We start from the raw sequence: 22,961 nt of genomic DNA on the forward strand, positions 1-22,961 counted from the left end.
TTATCAAATCTTGATTGTGTGTGACTTATCCTGACTAGAGTTAGGGTCCTTGCTTGGACATGGGGTAACCTGACTGCCAACCAAAGACCCCATTTCTAACAGTCACCCTACTGAAACATATCTTAATGTTGCAGGTAATGTGTTGATAGGCACTGGGGAGCGAGAGTGAACCAAGAGATCTGCACCCCTGTGGGGGAAGCCAGGTACCTCCTGATAGTATTCACTTGGTAGTGAAAATGCCTTAATGAGCTAATGCAATTGCCTGCCTTCATATAGTTCATGGAGTGGCCAATTGAGCGCCTTGCAAAATGAGACCCTTTAGGTCAGAGGCGAGCTCAGCATGAATATGCGGAAAGGTCATAGGGTTTGATTTAGAGTATGGTGGACAGGTCCTCCATCACAACGTCATGGGTATCACTTTCACCGTACTACATGTGCATTAGCATTTAATGGACTCGTAATAAGACAGACAGGATATCTTCTACTATTCAGTATTAAAGTTAAATGGTGTTGATGGTGAAAATCTATATATTATCAGTCCTGCTAATCTAGGAACCAATCTCTTTGCTAATATGTAACACATATTTACCACAAAATAATTGCTGTAAGAAGGGTTTAGAGACTGACATTCTAGCAACCTGAATGTGCTTACAGATCAAAACATGGACTCAGTATTCATTTCAATAGGGTATTTTAATGCCTAGATAGTGAAAATGTCATCAAACTTTTCCAAAAATAATGACGCAAAGAGGCAAATGTATTACATTCCTCCTGTATCATTTCTGGAACCTGCGTTCTGTAAAAGAGTAAGGCTGTTATTAATGTAGTTGCATTCTTTGTTATTCACAGGTTTGAACTGAAGGATTTCTGAAGATTCCCCTGCTTGTTATCACTGACAGCCGCCACAAATCTCAAGAGGTAGGGACGGGAGTGGGGGAGGGAAATAAAAAATAAGTTTAGAAAACATACCTCTTCCTTTTGTCTCCACCAGCACCTGCTGCATTGATCCTCTTCTTCTGGTGTGCCAGCATTCACCGGAACACCAGCACAGGTTCCCTAGCAATCCTGGTGCTGCTTTCATGCTAAACCTAGCATGAAAGCAGCGTCAGGATTTGTATGAGCTGCTTGGAATGCACTCAGACACTGCCCTGTGATCTGTGCAGTTTCCCCAGCCTGCCAGTTCAACACAGCCAGGCTGGAAAAACCTAAGTGTGCATGTGTGTTTGGCCGGCCTGAGACGGCAGGCCAAACACACATGTGCACTCAGATGCACTCTCTCCTCCTTCCTGTGGCCCAGCCCCATCCTTCTCTTCACATGCTGCTGGCTGAACAAGCAGCTGAAAGATAAAATGATAAAGAAATATTGTTTTATCTTTTAGTTCCTGGCTTAGCATTGCAAAGGAGCCGCCCCTGCTTGCTATACACATCTGCCTAACAATGGACAAACTAGTGTTCTTGATTATTCATTTAAAAGTTGCCAAAATGTTCATCTTAAAAAAGATTTCAATATAAGTTTGACTTTTGGTAGCAATCATTATGAACAAATAACAGAGTCAGTCAAAGATTAGGAAGGGAAAGAGAATCTCTTGGAAAACTAACTTTGGGGAAGCATTGCAACCCCAGTACAAGGAAATTATAAACATTGTTGGCAGCGAACTGAGAAACACTCCTGCCCTGATGGCAAAGCTATTCGTAAACGAAGAGGCAAGTCATGCATGGACCATGTACACCTTATATGAGGGCTAAATGTATTATACATGGAGCAAACATTTAGTATATTTAATCCATCAAAAGAAGATTTTTTTTTACAGCCAAAATGTTGAACTCACATAATTGAAGGTGCACTCATATGTGAGAACGAAGAAAAAGGTGACTGTAAAATACAATATTTGCTTAGGATCACACAATTTGAGACCCGTTTCAGGGTCAAGTAAATTACAGTTAGGTCGAGTAGTTTATTCAAGCTACTCGACCTGTTGGTCTAAAGACATTTTTATGATTTTTCAAGGCCGGACAATGGAATTCCAATAGCTTTGATAAAGATAATCATAGATTTTTGGGCTCATAAACTTTACCCCCTATATAAATTCGTTCTTTGCAGTAGAAATTAAACTAGTTCTTGGTGCAGTGGTAAACTAGTACCAATACATGAAAAAGGGGTTCTAAATTGAATGTAAAAAATATCGCCCTTTTAGACCGTGAAGGTGAAGTTTTTTGCTAAACTTATTCTAAAGCACAAGGTTGATGGCATTGTCAGATGAATAGAAGATACTACCATTCGATAGAGCAGCAGTTAGAACCCATACTTGCTTGTAGGATGCTGAGGACTGTCACTTACTGTGGGAGGTCGCAATTTTTGTTTTCTAATATTCATTAGGTGAACGAAGCTGTCTCCCACAAACCTGCGGTAAACCTCCAGCTTCCTGTTTATACATCCAAGAGTCACGTGCACAGAAAGAGGCAGGCAGATCATCTCGGGACAAACACATAAAATGTTAATGAAAATGACTTAAATCGTTCCCTACATATACATAACCAATCGGAGAAGAAACATTTTCATCCACAAATGCGTCCAGAGGCATAGCAGAAACGAAGGGTTGTAGAGGCTGTTCTTTCCCAGCAACATGTCGTCTAACGCTAGCACAACCTTTAAATTGAGTTAGCAGTCTAGTTCTCCATGAGAATGCTCTGAGCCCCTCTGTGAGGTAGGCGTAGGGTAGAATGAAAATCCGACGGGCTGCTTAACTTCCGGGGCAGGCGGCCGGTATCAGCATCAGCTGCTCAGTCCTGCTTCCCATTGTAACAACAGCCTCTGATTATGAGCTACGAGCACCGGAGAGGCAACCCTCATCGCAGAGGAGGAGCCAGGGGAGGATGGGGTGGCTTCGGACAGAGCTCGTCGTCCCAGCAGCATGGAGGGTACGGGTCCCGAGACGAGGACAGCGGAGCACAACGATCTCGCCCACCCCCACACTTGAAGGGCCGAGAGATAGGATTATGGTACGCCAGGAAGCAGGGGCAGCGCAGCAAGGAGAAGGAAAGACTGGAGGTAAACAAAGGGGTCTGGGAGGCATGTAACACAGACTGGGGACCATCATCATGGTCCCCATTCAACACCCCACACCCCTGGCACATACCACTACACTAGCAACAGTGCCCGTTGCCAATCCATTGATCTGGAGACATGCTGACACCGAAGCCCATGACCTCTAGACATAAAACACCACGACGGTTACTCAACTGATAGACGTGTGCTATGCCCTCCTAATATAATCAGCCAAAATGAGACTCTGCTATCCCATACCGAGACGAGATACTGAGAGGAAGACCTGAACGACGCGTTCTTAAAAATACACTTCTAAAACCGAAAGAGTGTTAGACGATGTGTGTTATTGTTTTTTTGTTATTGCTAAGAAATGCTGTGTCTAGTGTGTTGCAGTGGTATTTATATGGCGTATAAATCTTAGGAGTGTGATGGATGAGTAACTGTGACAGAGATGCACATTTGTATAATATCTTAGACTGGCAGCTCATTGTGTTGGTACTTCTTTAATATTCTTGATTGGATTTCCTGTGCTGCCTATGGCAGGGGGCTGGTGATCTGATTTAACTGATCCTCAAGAGATAACTGATGTCGATAAAGAGGGGGATCAGCAATCGCCTGGTTAAACTCGTACTCCTTTACGTGATTGCCATTAAAAGCCGTTAATTAAATATATTTGCCGAGATCCTAGGGTGTCAAAGCTCCATTTCTGTAACTGTTTGGGACCTTCACAGTCCCAAACCATGCTGGTCAAAGAAGAGTCCTTCTTTTATCAGCAGTTTGGAGCAGATCTTGTTAGTCCAAACAGGCCTGTCTGGTTAGTATTGATTGGTTATTTAATCATGGTGATATAGCATGCACCTGTGCCATCCAGTTGCCAACAAGGCTCCATGAGTCCTTTCATACATTATATGTCTGTCCCATTGATATGAGTGATCAGGTGATGAATTGGTATGTCATACGGTGACATGGATTACATCAAATTGATAATGGGGTAACCGTCATTAAGACTAGATTAACTGACCTCCATCATGCGGTTTGAGGTTGAAGGTGGAGTATCATTTTCCACTGTGTCTCTGAAGTCTCGGTATTGGCGTGAGTTAGTGGTGCTGAATGTCATTAGGGAGGCTGCCGTCCTTCAGGTGCAGAGTGGCAGTGGGTGCTTCTAGTGTTGATTGGAGAGGGATAGTTATTAGGGTCCATCCATATTTTGAAGTTACTGTAAAGTTATGTTCGGGGGACCTCCCCAATTTGGGGTTGAGTGTCTCTCTCTGTACTCTTGTTATGGTGTTCTTTTGGTAGGATTATCGTTTTTGTTGAGTGCCAGGGTTTAGTAGTTGATGTAATTGTCTTGTAACAATCATGTGTCCCCCTCTCTTCTGAACTTTAAATGCCCCTGCCTGGATGTTTTGGGGGGCAATGAGTTCCAGAGCTTGATGGCTTGTACCAAGAAAAGCAGAGCCTTCAATAGATATCTTATTGTACGGTGGTATGACGATCTGTCTTGAGTGCAGTGTCCAATTTTCTTTGTACTGTTGCAATTTAATTTGTAGATAGTTTGATCTTTTTTCCTTGGAGGCTCTGTTGGCGATGCAAACTGCTTTGAGCATTGACCGTCAGGCTACAAGTAGCCAATTAATTGTTTGCAGAACTGGTGTACTTAGTGTTTTTTCGAGTGAAGGCAGAGGAGTAGTATTGTGTCAGAATTGTGATTTTATTGAATTTTGGTTATTATGAAACAGGGGTGCAGAGGTATAGGCTTTTGACATAGTCCACCTTGGAGATCACAAGACTGAGGATAGCTTTGCGTTTTTGTTGGTATGCCAGGTATGGGAAGATGAGTTGCAGTCTTTTCATTATATAGAAGCTGCTGCTTGTAACCTCTTTGACGTTTGGTAGCATACATATCTGAGTATATGGTGTCTCCTTGGTTTCATAATTCTCTTGACATAGCTGGCAGGCATAAAGTTCTCAGGGCCACACTTCCGCAGCCTGTGGTTTGTGCCATTTTTCACTGGTCTTGAACTTACGGGTATTAATCATCATCATACATTCATTAAAGGCATGAAAGCATTCCCTGTGTCTTGATTTGTAGACACTTTCTGGGATTTTCATTTTTGGAATGATTTGAGTATCATTTACACAGTTGTAACATGTATAGTTGAATTATGTGATCATGCTTAGTAAGAGGGATACAATGGTGTTGTATAGGAGAGGTGATTGACTCCTGAAGGAAGCTATAATGTTGGGTGTGAGGAGTAGATATGAAAGGTGGTATGAAAACCAATCTTTGTGAGACCGGGGTATGGAACGTTTTAAAATATCTGCTTGGCCATAGGACAGGATGCTTCAAAAATCTAGTTGTCCTGGAAATACTTGTCCCTTGGTTAAAAAATTACACCTGACTAAGACAGTAGTAAAACATGTTACAGAGCAGGAAAAAATACGTTGTAGGGAAGCTGAACTTGTAAATGCTTAGCAGATTTTCACATGAGCAAACATAAACAGGCAAATTGGCTAATACTAAAATAAAATACAGTTCACAAACTTTCTGTATGAGGACAGTTTCCATGCCTACTTCTGTAACTTCATGAAAGGAATTATACCATGGATGCACTTTTGTAACATTCTTTATATATTGGCCCCTAATTACGAGTGGCATTAGCCAAGACCTTTTGTTTTTGCTAGTGTGTGTGTGTGTGTATATGTGTGTGTATATATATATATATATGTGTGTGTGTGTTACCTAGTGGCGGTAGGTAACCACTAGGTAGTTATAGGTAGGACCATGTTTCCATAGAAAAAGCGTTTTTTGACTTCCCTATATCTTTGGCACTGATTGACAAATATTCACAAAATTTTCTGAAAGAAGTGTTGCAGTGATTTGTGTTGCACAGGAAAGTTTTTGGGGGGCAGAGAAAAAAGGGGGGGGGGTGGAAAAAGTAGTTTCCCATGTTAATTCCCATAGGACTTTTAGACACATTACAGCCCGAATCGCTGGACGGAATTACACGAGATTTGGCAGAAATCTAGCTTTCGGGATGCAGATCACACTTTTGCTTATTTGGTATACATCCGTTCAGTAGTTTTTGAGATATTAAAGGGAAAATAAATTTGTGTATCTATGGCTCCAATGACTTTGCTAATATTTCACAAATAGTCGTGCAAATTTGTGAATGTGCATGCAAAAAGAAGCATTGCAATTGGCTGACCGCAACCTGACTGAAAGTTGCATCCACCATTTTATTTTCACGGGACGTGATCCCCAGGGGTGTAAATCCAAATTGACAGTGGTTTAAGGGTTCATGTTGAGGGTACCCTGACCCCAGGGGTGTGATATAGGTGTGTTTTAGGGGCAAATTACAGGTTTCATAAAAAAAAATTTCACCATGTGCTGTATTTGCAAATTATTAAATAATAAGAAAAAATTTGAAAGAAAAAAACACACTAATTCATTTACTCATATATGCACTCAGAGACCCAGGCACCCACTGACACACCCACTCAGACCCTCACACACTGACTTTCAGACCCACTGAGATACTCGCGCACCCACTCACAGAGACAGGCTGTGTGGCCAACCTTCTCTGTCCCGGCCAAAGGCCGTGCGTGGCGCAGGGTTGGGTGATTATAGGTGCTTGGCAACCAACCCCTGCTCAGCCTTTGGGTTGGAATATCGTACAGTAATTAAAATCACTTTCCATTAAAAAAAAACATAGATATTTACTGAAAAAACCTAAAGGTTACATGGACGTTAGTTAGGTTCTGAATTTACTCCTACAAAATCGTAGAAATTCTTCAGTTATAGTTGGAGTTCCTTCAAGTAATTATAACTTGCGCCCTAAGGTAACTGCAACTAACGCCTTCACCATGCACAGCTAATTATTCCACATATTAAATCACTGATGAGATTTTGTATGGCATCTTTGATTTTATCACTGCAACATTTCTAAAAGAAATGGCAGAGTATCCCAGAGTCCAGTCTTTCTCATATGTGTTCACAAATTTTAGTATACCTCAGCGGCTATTGAGGGTGCATCTCTTCCATTAATAAGGCCCTAGTACAAGGTTTTGACAATCTGGCGCCATCAGAAATGTACCCTAATTAGCAAACTGAACCTTCAGCAAGCTGGTTTTCCTTGTCTCCAGTCAGAAAAACTTAAATGTAAACAAGTGGAGAGGAAGTGGAGGATGAGTTTTGATGTTGAGAACAAGCAGGCTTATAGCTCTTCCTTTAAACAGATCCAGAGAAATATCAAGAAAGCCAACACTGATTTCTTCTGATAATGCTCCTTTAATGTTTTTTTAAATTGTCAAAACATTTTTGCTGCCTTAGGCCCTCAAACAAATAATTCCTATCTCACAGGTATTGGCATAGCACAGGGCTGCGGCTCATGTCCTTTGAACCGATTTCACTAGTCGAATCTGAGGAGCTAATCCAAAAAATCAAATCTATCTCACCTCTTAATATTTGCCCCCCTCCTTTTATGTTTTCTAAGAAGGCTACTGTCGGTAATCCTCAAATTAATGTATTTTTTTACTTGTCTCTTGAATGTGACCAGGTACTTCTTAGTTGGAAAAATGCACTGGTGGTACCTCTGTTCAAAAAGGTTAACAGCGACCCATGTACTCTGAGCAACAACATGCCCATTTCTCTCTTTCCACATCTTGGCAACATGCTGGAATCCCTGGTGAACGGTCAGATTACCAGGCACGTGGGACAACACAACATTCTGCATCCCACCCAGTCAGGTTTCAGTGCTGAATTGGCACTGTGCAAAGTCACTGAACGTATCAGATGCAATCTTGTCTTGAGGCAGAAAGCAGTGGTCATTTTGTTAGATCTTTGCACTGCTATCAACACTGTCACACAAAACCCTTGCACAAAGGTTGGAGCAGGTGTGAACTACAGGCCATGCCTTGAAATAGCTTTACTCCTATTTAACAGATGCACATGAGGCCCTATTACTTTCACCTTTCACCTCCCAGTTTAGGGCCATAAACTGTGGTGTTCCTCAGGGATTAGCATTAAGCCCAACCCTTTTCAACATTTATTTGCTACTTTATCCTCAATTGCCCAAAGTTGGAGTATGAACATCGTTTTGTATGCTGATAATACGCAAATTATGCTAGCTTTTCATCAATGCAATTAAACTGTGATTGGTGATTTTTCAGAGTTGAGTTGTCTGTTGCTCAACATATACTAAACAGCTGTTCTCCACTCATCTCTGATAGATCTGAAATCTAGATGTTTGGCACCTGCTCCACTCTTGATGTCCTGAGACTTTGGCCAGCTGTGCTAGGACCTACGCCCATACTTTCTACAGTGGTCTGAAATCTGGGGGTGTTGATGGATATGGCTCTATCCTTCAAACACCAGGTTCAGACTACTGTTTCTCCCTGTTTCGGGTTGTCAAAATCATTAAAGATGTCTTTTTTCCCTTAGACACACATGAGGGTTGTACATGCACTAATCATGTCTACAGGGGTGTGGAATTTATTAAAATAACAACTTGTCCAGGGGACAGGTTGCTTCTCAAATCTACTTGTCCTGTAAAAAGATCTACTTGTCCCTTTGGTGCCATGTAGTGTGGCGACAAATTATGGCAGCAATTAATAGCCTCTCTGATTATGCCAGGGCTACTACCATAGTAGGGCTTGAATACTTGGAGTTTCAATCCCTACTGTAGCAATTTCCTTATTTTGGCACCTTTCTGCAGATCTGCATACTGGGGCTGGAGGAAGCAGTAAGCAATAGTTCCAGGGCTGGAATGCCTTTGAGTCTGCAAACCTACTAACCTGCATGTTTTAAAGATTTTTACCAGCTTCTCTCTAATATTTTCCCATAATAAGAAAGGTTGGACATTTACTCCTGACAATGGCAGAATTAGAACATCTTCCAGGGTTGGGAAGAAAGTGGCTGGAGGGAAAATGAACTTGCAAATGCTCAATAGATTTTCACATGAGCAAATCTACACATCGTATTTACCTATTCTAAAATACAGTTCCCAAATATTTTATAGGGGTACGACATATACCATGGGTACACTTTTGTGACTTTCTTTAAGAATTTGGGGCCACAAGTAGGTAGGTTCAGATTTGTGACCTGCAAATTGCGAGTCGCAAATCCGAATGTAGGATGGTGTCCTTGACACCATCTGTGATTCGCAAGGGCTTCGCAAATGCCCACATCATGAATAATCATGAGGTGGGTCGCAATTTGCGACCCCCTCGCGAATGGTGGCCTGCTGGAGACAGCAGACCACCATGTCTGTGACTGCTTTTCAATAAAGCAGGTTTTTTTGTTTTTTTTTGTAATGCAGCCCGTTTTCCTTAAAGGAAAACGAGATGCATAACAAAAATGAAACGTTTTCGTTTAATTTTTTCAGAGCAGGCAGTGGTCCGCAGGACCACTGCCTGCTCTGAAAAAATGTTTACAGTGACATTCACAATGGGGGAAGGGGTCCCATGGGGATCCCTTCCCTTTTGCGAAAGTGTTAGCACCCATTTGAAATGGGTGCAAACTGCGATTGGTGTGCGCCCGTGTTCGCGGTCACAAAACAATCTTACATTGCACTGCAAGTTGCAATTAGGAAGGGAACACCCCTTACTAATTGCGAGTCGCAAACCCGTTTTGTGATTCGGTAACCAGGTTACTGAATCGCAAAACTGGGTTTGTGCATCGCAATGTGCTTTTTGCACGTCGCAAACAGCGAAAGTCGCTGTTTGCGACATGCAAAAAGCTACCTACATGTGGGTCCTGGTCCCTAATTAGGTCTGGTGTTAACAAAGACATTTTGTTTTTATTAAACTTCTATTTCTCTCTCTTTCGGCTGGCTTTACTGTGAGTGATCGCATTCTGCTCTTCCACAAGGATCATATTGCCACACAAAGTAGTTTTGTTCAGTGTCAGGAACTACAGTTGCAATCAGTGACGTAACGAAACTGGAGGGTGCCCCTTTGCAAAGAACATGGAGGAGCCCCCTCTCCAGACTCACTCAGGGCAGGTGCTGTGCTGAAGGGGCCCCCTGGAGGGCAGCTGCAGGGCCTTTGTTATGCCGCTGGTGGCAACGTGTGCTTTAAGAGTTCAAAAACTTTTTGGGGGGGTTTTGCCAATGTTTGTTACAATGTTGAGGGCCTGGTAGCTCCCACAACAATAAAGTGTTACAAAAGCCATGTCAAAACAAGACACGCATTGATGAAACTAAAAGACTTATAAAAATATGTCAGATCAGTTGGCTTTGTCAGTGTTTGTTTATTTTCATGCTTCCCATAATCGTGTTGAAAATGGTTACACTGATTTTCCATTCGAAATATTTTTGGGAAATACTAGCATGCATCAACACATTTTACTAAATGACACTTCATTTGCATATAATCAGGGAGCATTATACTTAGCCTCTTAGCCTAAACTTTTCAAACATGTGTGTACACAGGTTTTTTTTTTTGTACTGGAACCAACGTCAGTAGTGAAGTGTGACCTTAAAACATTTATTTACAGCACGCACCCTAATAATGAAGGCTTTCAAATAATGAACCATAAATACAAGTTCGAACAGCATTATCTTTTGGAAACACATTACCTCAACTGCAGAGAGTTCCACTCTCTGTAAACAGGCAGCCAAAGCGTTTGTGCTGCAGGGGGTTGGGCCTACTTGTCCCAAGGACAAAGTAAACATAAAAACTTGTTGCCCTTGACCCCAAACAAGATGTCCCGGGCGTCGGGTGATAGGAATTCCACATCCCTGTGTCTAAGTTGGATTTTGCAAACATACTGGGAGCTGCCAAGAGTGTCCAGTCCTAGCTTCGCTGTGTACAATACACCACAGCAAGGCTCATTATGAACATCCCTAAACGACCCTATGTCAGACAAGGACCGAAACAACTGTGCTGCTTACAAGTTAAATCTTTGGTTAAAATATAAAAATGTTATGATCACACATAGAGATCTCCACCTGAAGGGCACCAGCTATTTTTCTGTAAGGGCACGGCAGTCCTCTAATCTCAACTTACTATGTATCCGAAATTCTGCAGAGCCAGGTTGGGGTTGGTCTTTCTCTTTTTGGCTCTTCGACCCTTCCTTTGGTCCATCCCCACTGAAAGTTTAAGGCACCACTGTAAGGAAATGCCTCCTTGGCATGGTTACCCCCTGACTTTTTGCCTTTGCTGATGCTATATTTTGATTTGAAAGTGTGCTGAGGCCTGCTAACCAGGCCCCAGCACCAGTGTTCTTTCCCTAACCTGTACTTTTGTTTACACAATTGGCACACCCTGGCACCCAGGTAAGTCCCTTGTAACTGGTACCCCTGGTACCAAGGGCCCTGATGCCAGGGAAGGTCTCTAAGGGCTGCAGCATATCTTATGCCACCCTGGGGACCCCTCACTCAGCACAGACACACTACTTGCCAGCTTGTGTGTGCTGGTGAGGACAAAACGAGTAAGTCGACATGGCACTCCCCTCAGGGTGCCATGCCAACCGCACACTGCCTATGCAGTATAGATAAGTCACCCCTCTAGCAGGCCTTACAGCCCTAAGGCAGGGTGCACTATACCATAGGTGAGGGCACCAGTGCATGAGCACTGTGCCCCTGCAGTGTCTAAGCAAAACCTTAGACATTGTAAGTGCAGGGTAGCCATAAGAGTATATGGACTGGGAGTCTGTCAAACACGAACTCCACAGCACCATAATGGCTACACTGAAAACTGGGAAGTTTGGTATCAAACTTCTCAGCACAATAAATGCACACTGATGCCAGTGTACATTTTATTGTAACATACACCCCAGAGGGCACCTTAAAGGTGCCCCCTGAAACCTTAACCAACTACCCGTGTAGGCTGACTGGTTTTAGCAGCCTGCCACACTCGAGACATGTTGCTGGCCACATGGGGAGAGTGCCTTTGTCACTGTGGCTAGTAACAAAGCCTGCACTGGGTGGAGATGCTTATCACCTCCCCCTTGCAGGAGCTGTAACACCTGGCGGTGAGCCTCAAAGGCTCATCCCCTTTGTTACAGCACCACAGGGCATTCCAGCTAGTGGAGTTGCCCGCCCCCTCCGGCCACGGCCCCACTTTTGGCGGCAAGGCCGGAGGAGATAATGAGCAAAACAAGGAGGAGTCACTGGCCAGTCAGGACAGCCCCTAAGGCAACCTGAGCTGAAGTGACTCTGACTTTTAGGAATCCTCCATCTTGCAGATGGAGGATCCCCCCAATAAGGATAGGAATGTGACCCCCTCCCCTTGGGAGGAGGCACAAAGAGGGTGTAGCCACCCTCAGGGCTAGTAGCCATTGGCTACTGCCCTCCCTGACCTAAACACACCCCTAAATTCTGTATTTAGGGGCTCCCCTGAACCTAGGAACTCAGATTCCTGCAACCGAAGAAGAAGAGGACTGCTGAGCTGAAAAACCCTGCAGAGAAGACGGAGACACCAACTGCTTTGGCCCCAGCTCTACCGGCCTGTCTTCCCCCCCCTCTTCTGAAGAAACTGCTCCAGCGACGCTTTCCCTGGGACCAGCGACCTCTGAATCCTCAGAGGACTGCCCTGCTCTAGAAGGACCAAGAAACTCCAGAGAACAGCGGCCCTGTTCACCAAAGACTGCAACTTTGTTTCCAAAGAAGCAACTTCAAGACAACTGCGTTTCCCGCCAGAAGCGTGAGACTTGCAACTCTGCACCTGACGCCCCCGGCTCGACTTGTGGAGAAACAACACTTCAGGGAGGACTCCCCGGCGACTACAAGACTGTGAGTAGCCAGAGTTGCCCCCCCCCTGAGCCCCCATAGCGACGCCTGCAGAGGGAATCCTGAGGCTCCCCCTGACCGCGACTGCCTGACTCCCAGATCCCGACGCCTGGAAAAGACTCTGCACCCGCAGCCCCCAGGACCTGAAAGATCGGAACTCCAGTGCAGGAGTGACCCCCAGGAGGCCCTCTCCCTTGCCTAGGTGGTGGCTACCCTGAGGAGCCCCCCCCCTTGCCTGCCTGCATCGCTGAAGAGACCCCTTGGTCTCCCATTGATTTCAATTACAAACCCAACGCGTGAACCCGGCTGCCCCCGTGCTGCTGAGGGTGTACTTTCTGTGCTAACTTGTGCCCCCCCCCCCCCCCGGTGCCCTACAAAACCCCCCTGGTCCGCCCTCCGAAGACGCGGGTACTTACCTGCTGGCAGACTGGAACCGGGGCACCCCCTTCTCCATTGAAGCCTATGCGTTTTGGGCACCACTTTGAACTCTGCACCTGACCGGCCCTGAGCTGCTGGTGTGGTAACTTTGGGGTTGCTCTGAACCCCCAACGGTGGGCTACCTTGGACCCAAACTTGAACCCCGTAGGTGGTTTACTTACCTGCCAGAACTAACAATTACTTACCTCCCCTAGGAACTGTTGAAACTTGCACTGTGTCTAGTTTTAAAATAGCTATATGTGATTTATTTGAAAAGTATATATGCTATTGTGATTATTCAAAGTTCCTAAAGTACTTACCTGCAATATCTTTCATTTGAAGTATTACATGTAAAATTTGAACCTGTGGTTCTTAAAATAAACTAAGCAAATATATTTTTCTATACAAAACCTGTTGGCCTGGAATTGTCTTTGAGTGTGTGTTCCTCATTTATTGCTTGTGTGTGTACAACAAATGCTTAACACTACTCCTTGGATAAGCCTACTGCTCGACCACACTACCACAAAATAGAGCATTAGTATTATCTCTTCTTGCCACTATCTTACCTCTAAGGGGAACCCTTGGACTCTGTGCATACTATTCCTTACTTTGAAATAGTGCATACAGAGCCAACATCCTACAACCACTGAAGACAGTTCTGTTTGGTCAGCTATAATTTCTGTCTTACCTGACTTATGCAAGTGCCAGGATCCTTCTTATGGAGCAGTAGTTGCCCTTAACAAATATACTTTCATTCATTCATTATGTCCTAAAGAGCATCATAAGGTATGGGGATTGACAAGATTTGCTGGTACTTTCAATCCAACATTTCTGCTCTAAGTTTGGGTCAGAAACAGGTTTAATCCTTAGGAAATTAATAGACACACAAGTATGTACTGAATTGCCGTGAGGACCACCTGCCCTTCCAGACTGATGTTTACTCGAACGGCATACAAGGTCTCCAGGTTTACATTTTATCATTCAGTTCTATTCTATCTATTTTCTGCCTCAGGCTTTATATCACACCGGAACTGATGGGATAAGAATACCTCTAACTTATCACCATGTCCTGTAGTGATTCTCCCTGTTTGTCTCCTTTCTGGGAGCTATGAGATCAGCTAGACGCTGGCAACTGTTTCTTTTACTTTTATGTGTGCAGTAGGATGATTGCCTAAACATAGACTCAAGTCAGTTGGGCCACTGAGACTCGCCGGAGTGAGAATTGCAAGGTTCTCTTCCCGACCTTCTTTAGCCCCATTATTTGAGCAGTAGTAATTGTCGGGTGGAATGCAGTACACTATAATAGAAATATATTTGCTTTCCAGTAGAAAGGAAGGGGAAAAGTTGCCCTCTGATGTATGCCTCTGTTTGGTATAGACCTGGGGTACTTGCAAGTTACTCATTGACACTGGCTGTGATTCTGTGGAATTAACCCCTTATCCTTCCCCGCTTTCCCCCGTGTGTCAATAATAGTGGTGCTTGAAGTACCAGTGCCCTTCCTTTTTTTTGATTGGTTCTGCCAGTATTGATGGAAAATGAAAATGGATGTTTCTATGTGCAACAGGCACTGTACCTTCTCAGGTCTTCGTCGACATTTCAGTAGACACATGGAGCTCCTTGACCACTTTCTGTTCATTCACATATTTAAAGCTTTTCAGACCTTTTTTCTGTGTCACATGAGTGTCGTCTGATGTAAGAGAAGTAAAGCCAACACAGAGTGCCTGCGGTAGGAAGAGTCCACAATGCTAACTACATCCAAGAAAATTTCTAGTCCCCGATGCTAACTACATCCAGGAAATTTTCTTTCCTACTAATCAAAATACCACTGTACCATATATACAATGGGTATATTTCTCTCACAAAGGCTTACACTACGGGTAAGAAGAACCCTAAGCTGCTACTGTCTAGATAAATGATTCAGCCAGTGGTTCTGGAGCTCAGCCGTCACTGAGACCTCGGCTGCAAGGTCCAAATCTATGCAGCTCCATCTTATGACAAGTCATCGCTGTCTCTTCCTATGTGACAAAAGCAGAACCCCCTTCTATCACCTACTTTGCTGCTTGTCCCATGCGAGGCGAGTGCAAACTCTGCTGCTTGTATGCCACTTCTGCAGTGAGGCCTCCCGTAATGCCCTTAGCCCTAAGCCTAGGTGCGAGGAGGTGCAGTAGGTGTCTACTCTGGCCTGCACATTGTTAGTCTGTGCATGGCATTATGCTGCCTGATAGTGTGCTCTTGAGGTCTCCTTGTGGATTCTCCAGGAACAGCAGCAACCAGCTCACGTAGGCTCACATACATGTCGATAGACCAGATTCAGGCAGGAGACTAAATTTTTTAAGCAAACAATGACTATTCTGGCTGTCTTCAGCCTGAAATTGCCTGTGCTTCAATTGAAGCCAATGGTGGAACCACGCTGTTGTTGCAATTATTTTCTTAAAATCGCTCACTTTCCTCTTCTAAAATGTTGGCATGGATGACATCATTACAGTGAGCAATGGAAAAACAGCCCTCAGCTGACCTTTGTCATTGTACCACCACCAAAGGTCGATTGCCTTCTTTCCCTTTAGGACGTGGTAATCTACCATACAACTCCTTTGCAGGAAAAAGTCACAGAACTAATAACAATAATAATGCAATTTATAGAGCGCGTAGCTTACTTCAAATTAAGTGTCCCAGCACTAGGTCCAAACTTCAGCAAGCCAGAAACACCACTGTTATCCCACAGTCAGCCAGATCTAAATAGCCAAGTTTGTTTTAAAAAATGTATTTATTTTACTGAAAGTAAGCTTCCGCCGAACAGAAGTAAATCATTCTCTGTTGCTTTTTTTTGTATAAATGTCTTGGCTACTGAATATGCGATTTCTTCGTTAATGGTAATACAAAGAAAAACTACAGCCCTCTATATCTAACCTATTCCAGTAAAATCGCTTTAGGTAACCCTTTTTTAAAGTATCACGTGCAACAAGTCAAAGAAATATAAAGTCAGGCAGCAAAGAGAACAGGCGTGGCTAGTTATTGCACATAAGTGATTGCAGTGTGTGTGTGGGTGAATGAGAACAAGCAAACATTTGTATTGATTAAAATGTGTAGGTATAATTGATGGGAAGTCAGAGCATGGATGGTTAGCTATAGAATGGGTGAAATCACTGATAATTGGATTAGTAAGTGAGTTTATGAATTAATGGCTGGTTGGGCCAGTGAGTTGGGTGCATAAGCCATTGCTCCCACATTGTTGATGACATTTTGTACTACGACTATTTTTTTATACATGCAATAACTATAGCCTTAAATGAAGTTTGAAAAAATAGAAAAAAGCAAAGATATTCTATGACTGAAAGAAAGAAACACAGAAAGGTAACAAATGATGATTTAATCTCCTCACCTCTCTAGGAAACACTGCAGGTGTTAAAGTTCATAGATTACATCAATACTTTAATTGTAACTAAAGGTCTCTCATTTAAGTGAGCTGCACTGCTTTTTCAAGATGTTTCAGTAAAAAAGACTTAATTTCATCAGTGGTTCTAAAACCCCAAAAAATAAACAATTGTTGTCTTTTGTGTAAATAACCGTGAGTTATGAGAACATTGTGAATGTTTGACACCGGGAGATGTCTAGGTCTTCCCGAGGAGAGGAATGGGTTAGGAATATCGCTTTCAGACTTGGCTATCTACTTTTTTGCACTGATTCAAAGAGAATGATTGCTATAGGCCATTTTCACTGCCCATCGACAGAGATGCAGAAAAGCTTTGACCTTGGATTTCGGTGTTTTTTAGTAAAGCATTTATCAATTGTCAGTGTTTTTGGGGAAGCTATGGAGCGTGAAAGGGGAGCCAAAAGAAGTTACTAATTAGGTAACAGTGTGAACAATGTGAGCAGTGCTCCAATACAGCTTATGGAGTTTGCACTGCTGGCACTATGGCTGTCATGGAGCACGAAGGGAGAAATAAAAAAAAAAATAGTGCACCTACTCTGAAGTATATCAGCAATTGTGCAATTATCCATGTAACAGGGTGATTCTGCCACACGAATACAAAAATGCCCTAAGGTGGGAGAAGCATAAAGCAATTACCAATCACATCAAGAGATTTTTAAAAGGAGAGCTCATGAATGAGTGAAAGTGATGGGCATGAGGTCGGTGTGGTTAAAAGCCCACAATACTTAAAACAGGTCAAAGTGCTTGCATACTTGACCTTAAAAGGTAGAGCTATGGCTAACCTTCACCTAATTAAACCCTTGCCATCTGTTCCAGCAAAGCTCTTCTTGTAGAAGCATGTCTTTGGTAACGCAACTATACTCTAAAGGTCCCTTCCCCATTAAAATCAACATAAAAACGCTTACGTATCATCTACTGGACTTTATTAATTGTCATGCTGTTTTTTTACGAAAATTCATTTGTTTTCTTTTTTTTTTTTTTTTATGTAGCATTTTTTTTTTTCACTCAACTGAATTTTCAATAAATAATGCAACAAAGTTAGTGCAGTTACACTCTTGTTGAAATTGTACTTAAAGTAAGCATTTGATTAAAAAGCAAAATGTTTTGGTTTTTGAGGGAAGAGTTCTTTTCAAAATAGTTTCTCCAGTCAACAAATAGTCTTTGCCAGCTGTTTCTGCTCCTAAAAATAACACAGCTTTACAATTTGCAGTTGAAACGCCCCCATCTTAAATTTGTAAGTATTCACCTACTCAACAAGAACACAAACGAAAGAGCTTTACTTCTCTCTGTCTATATGTCTAGAAGACAGATAACGCTGTATATTGCCAAACCTAAAGTTGCCTAATGTTTTACTTATAGTTAAATATAAATACATTTATAGCGTGGTTTTCTATAACAAACTCTAAAACTCCTTTACTTTGTGACGCATAGAGAATGCAAAATATAAGGACTAAGGCTCACATGGATACTTTCAAAACGCAGTGAGTTATTCACTGATAGATGCTAACACATCAACATATACATGAAATGGTTAGTCATAAATACAAGTTTAAGGCAGAGGAGAATGAACTTCAATGGAAGGCCTGAGGACACATTTTGCATGGGCAGCACAATACATGCTCCAGCCTGTGGGGAACCTCTGTTGCCCCAATGCCCTGGGTACTTAGGTACCATATGCTAGGGATTTGTAAGGGGGCACCAGTATGCCAATTGTGGAGGGTGCAAAGTCCTAGGCAACCAAATTTCGAGGGCGAGAGCACAGTCACTGGGCTCCTGAATAGGAGGATCTCAATGAAAACAGTCTAAGCATACTGATAGCAGGCAAAAAAGTGGGGGTAACATGCCAAAAAAGAGGGTACTTTCCTACAGGGACCAAATCAATGCAATATCTACTCCTTCTTACCACATCTGTCCTTTATTCTTCCTCTTTCAGGAAATCATGACTTTTATGCATCTCCACTTTCCAAATGAACAGTGATGTTATGCATTTTACCACCTGGGTAAAAATTAGCAACTTATGGTGTTCCTTGCACATTTGCAACATTGAACACTATTATTATATGAGAGAAGGGCCTACAATACATTTTACGTAAATTATTTTCAGCACATTTGTGACAGTGTTCTTAGAACAAAATGAATCACATTTTTTTAAAACTAGCACCTGAATGCTGCCTTGTTGTCCCTTCATGTATTTCTTAGATTTTACACACTTGTACAATAGTATTGAAAATCGGTGTTCTTTGGCAGGCTGGAGGAGAGTATTCTTGTGAATCTAAAGCTTGTCTTTTTCGTCCAGTGGATTCATAGTTTTAAAGCAAACACCTGCACTGGGCAAATTCCCAGCTCTTGCTTCCCCACTCTAGAGTAGGCCTCAAAAATATTTGTGGCCTTGCCCCTTCAGGTCGATATTGCACTCAGTTCTGTTTTATCTGTATCCGCCATCCGGCAGTTTTGAAATATGAATTTCGATTTGAACGACAGACGGAACGTGGCGTACGATCATGTCCACTTTTTTACTTTTTTGGCGGGGGTATTAGGCGTGCATGTGGCAGATAGAGACAATATGATGAATACACGGAGAGCCGGTGGTTTAACTTCGTATTTCAGACGTGCTGACGCATATGGATGCGCGTAAACGAGAGTGTTTAATCACGGAAGTTGACAATGTTGGCGTTTTTTGATGAGGAGATTGAGCTACAAAGAAGGCTGCTGAACAAAAGGTATGTCTGTACTCTGGATAGTTTTTGGATGCGATATTGATACATTTTGTTCGGGAAAGAACATGTTTGAAGGACTTTTTGGACTCATTGGTTTTGTTGTTATAGGTTTGTTTGCTAATAATATTGAGGATTGTAATGAGTGATATGATAGCTTATTAGGGAAAAGAAAGGACATTATATTGTAGTTTTGAGGAGATAATGATATTAATAGTATATTAGAGTGGTTGAGAATAATATGAGATTTCTTTTAGGAAACTACATCATTTTGTTTTGTTTAAGGTTGTGATATAGAAATAGAGGTGGCATTGGTTGGAAATCTATTGAAGAGCATGACATTTGTGGAATAAGGAAATGATTGGGCACTATATGACTGAAGGTAAGAGTGGGTTTTTAGATTTCTATATATTGATTAATGGATGTTGTAATGTGATTTTATATGAAGGTTTTGTGTTTTAGATTGATGGATTCATTAAGGCCTATGTATGAAGAAGGATATTTTATTTAGTGTGGACTTATATGGGTGAGTATGGTTAGTGTGTGGCATTACCCAGATAATGGAGTTGATGTGGAGATTGATTTGTTCTATTGGGTTAATTGTAGGTTCCCCTATCTATCAGTCCTGATGAAGACCCATATGGATCCGATATTTGGCCCAAGAGCGTGAGGGGGTCGAAACGTCGACGATATTGCTCAAGCCTGGATTGGGTTTACTTTTTGAAGAGAATTGGAATTGGAAGATATAATTCTGTTTGAAGAAATTATATTATGATTTGATGTAGTTTAAGGATCAACCAACAGGCTGTATTTTATAATGTATAAGTTTTCTTAAGAGAATGATTTCTGGAATGGTTTGATAGGAAATCTATTACTTCTCATTCTTTACTATAAACACAAGCACTTTATATCTTTTGCACTTGCTTCTCTTCTAATTCTTTTTTGTTGTGATATGATGGGGGATGTTATAAATTGTGTATAAAAAGAAATATATATTTGGTATTTGTAATAAGTTATTTTTGTGATAAATGAAGGGTAATGATGTGTTTGTACAGATGAGGATTGAATGGTTGGGAGTTATTGTTCCTAGGGGTTTTGTTGTTTTTAGATAGTTTAGGTATGCTTTGAAAATAACACGTTGGGATTTGGCCACAGTCCCAAGATTTCAAGTCAAAGCAAGGCCGTTCCCTGCTGTCTTGAGTACATTCTTATCAACCAAATCCCTTGGCGAGAAAAAAGCATGAAAACAGACAGACAACGTGGAAAATCACTAGCAGCCTTAAACATGGCAATGTCTAATGCTACGATAAAGTCAATAGGCAGAATGAAGCTAAGGCTAAACTTAATTCAAAATGGAGTCTGTAACTGGTGAACACTGGACAGCTAAGCCAGGTACAAAGTGGTGCAACACAAAGTCAGTGGTCAAAACACACATTTCACTACAGCCATGTCTATTATTTCTAGAACTCATCTTGCCAGGAGAAAAGCAGACACTGTCTTATGAGTGTTTACAAATGAAGTCGATAATCTTAAGCCTTCACTGCTTAGTTTTCTTTTTATATTTCTTCAGATGTCAAACCTAACCTAACTGAAGCTATTAAGTGCTAAGTAGACAGCCACTTTTACTTTACTTTGTGTTTGCCTGGATGTATAGAATACCACCCCTCCAGTGTACTGGACCTGGCAACAGATCTTTGTAGATCTTGTTTTAGAATGGTGTTACATGAACGGTCCCCCACCAGAAACCGCGTTTTGCTTTTGCTATTGAGCGGTAAATCTCCAGTTACCCCATTTTACTTTGATCTTTTAAAACATTTCTATCTGTTCCTGCACCTCCTTGTCTCCTGTCTGAATCCCCCTGACATGGGAAAGAGAAAATGCCTTTTAATATTGGTAGCAAAAACAGCCCCAGTCGACCATTATTGATGCACAGATGGTCCTCTCATCTGTCGTGTCAACAGTGATGTTTGGAAGAGCACTTTCAAATGTTTTCTCAAACCTAGCGATTGGAAGGAAAACCCCTTGAACTTCAAATATGGATGCTGCATGGCACTGCTTAAGTGATTCCAATAATGACCTTTGTCCTTATGACTTCATACTACAATATCTTTTCCAGATTTTCAAGGACAGATTATTAGTCTGGGATCTTTGGTTGGTCTTATTCACTTGTAGAAGTAGCCTACCTTTATATTTGTATGTCCTCTTTTAGGACCATAGCTTGCCTTTAATAATGTATGTACTTGTTAATAAAACTTTACTAAGTTAAGCTTAGAAAGAAGTGTGAAATGCAATACCTTATTGCGGCCAACTATTTCCAAACCTAGATACCGCAAAGATATAGAGGGTGTTACATCCCTTGGTGTATTTAAAAAAAACAATGTGAACTTTGAAACATACATCAATTCAGTGGCCAAGGGGGTAAAATGTCACCTTAGGAGGTTTGATTCCAATGAGGAACGTAACCACCTATTCTGGATTCAAATTTCAAGATAGTAATCCACACCCTAGTGCTGTTGAGATTAGATTATCAAAGTTCCTCCCTCACAGGAATTCACAAATTGCATCTACTTCCAAAAAGCTTTCCTTGATGCAGCTTGATGTAGAATGATACATTCAGACCTCCTCTCACCAGTCCTGGCCTTTCTCAAATGCCTACCTGTTGAAACAAGGAGCATCTTTATAATAGGAAACATGATTCTTAAAGCTATGTATTTAGGACCCTAACAAATTGGCCCAGAGTGTGTCCATTTTGTGTGGTTAATGGCTCCTGAAGAAGAGGGACAGCCTTCTTTCTTCCAGTATCCGGATTTAAGAAAACACAAAACAAGACTTCTCTAGAAGTGTACCTCTGGTGTGAAACCCCACCCGACCATGCATTAGAACATGTCTATTGTAGGAAACCTTTTAAAAAGAGCAAATAATCTGTAATTTGCATGCCATTTCCAATAGTAAAAGACCTGTTTCTTTTGTTACATTTTAGGAAACTGATATTTTACATGCTTTTAATCTTTTGCTCTGTGTACCCAATGTAACTTTGTTTTATTAATACAATTAACTATATATCATATAGTATCTTAATTACTCTATTGTATTATTATTTGTGCAAATCTGTTTTTGTTAACTTGTTAGCCATTGTGTCTTTTTTTCTTTATGTGAAACTGCTGATAAAGAATAAGTAAAATAGCTTTTATTTGTCTCTTTCACTTGCTGGCTGGTTTTCTTTGGAACCACTTAATCTCTTTCTGTATAGTTGCTCCTCCCCTTCTCTTGGATTTATGATAGCTTGTTTTTCATGGGTACTAAAACTGTCCTTTTCTTTGTACTGTTCTTATTTAATGTTACTGTAACATGACCCATGAAAACATGTATATGTCGGATGGTATGATCTTTTTAAGGGAGACTGAACATATAAGCATAAACAGTTAACATTTGAGTGATTAACCAAGAGAATTCTAACAGTAAGATAAATCCATGTTTGCTGTGTGTGTTGTTATTTTTCTTACCTTTAGACACATCTTGAATACCCAAACCCTACATACTTTGCCACAACATCTTTCCCTTGGATCCCCAGATCATCTCTTGCAGGAGTGTGTTGTATGTGTGAAGCTCTGCTGATGATT

General features: G+C 41.8%; 1 protein-coding gene across 1 annotated transcript in view; it reads left to right on the plus strand.

Moving 5' to 3' along the window:
• Nucleotides 1-2,728: 2,728 nt before the first annotated feature.
• DHX36 (DEAH-box helicase 36) overlaps nucleotides 2,729-22,961 on the plus strand; it is a 275,760-nt gene continuing 255,527 nt past the window's right edge. Inside the window, exon 1 of the mRNA XM_069213319.1 lies at nucleotides 2,729-3,049. Within this exon, the coding sequence (XP_069069420.1) occupies nucleotides 2,819-3,049 (231 nt within the window). The 5' untranslated portion in view covers nucleotides 2,729-2,818. The remainder of the gene's footprint in view (nucleotides 3,050-22,961) is intronic.

Source organism: Pleurodeles waltl, chromosome 11 (genome assembly GCF_031143425.1).
Source record: "Pleurodeles waltl isolate 20211129_DDA chromosome 11, aPleWal1.hap1.20221129, whole genome shotgun sequence".
Classification (NCBI taxonomy): Eukaryota; Metazoa; Chordata; class Amphibia; order Caudata; family Salamandridae; genus Pleurodeles; species Pleurodeles waltl.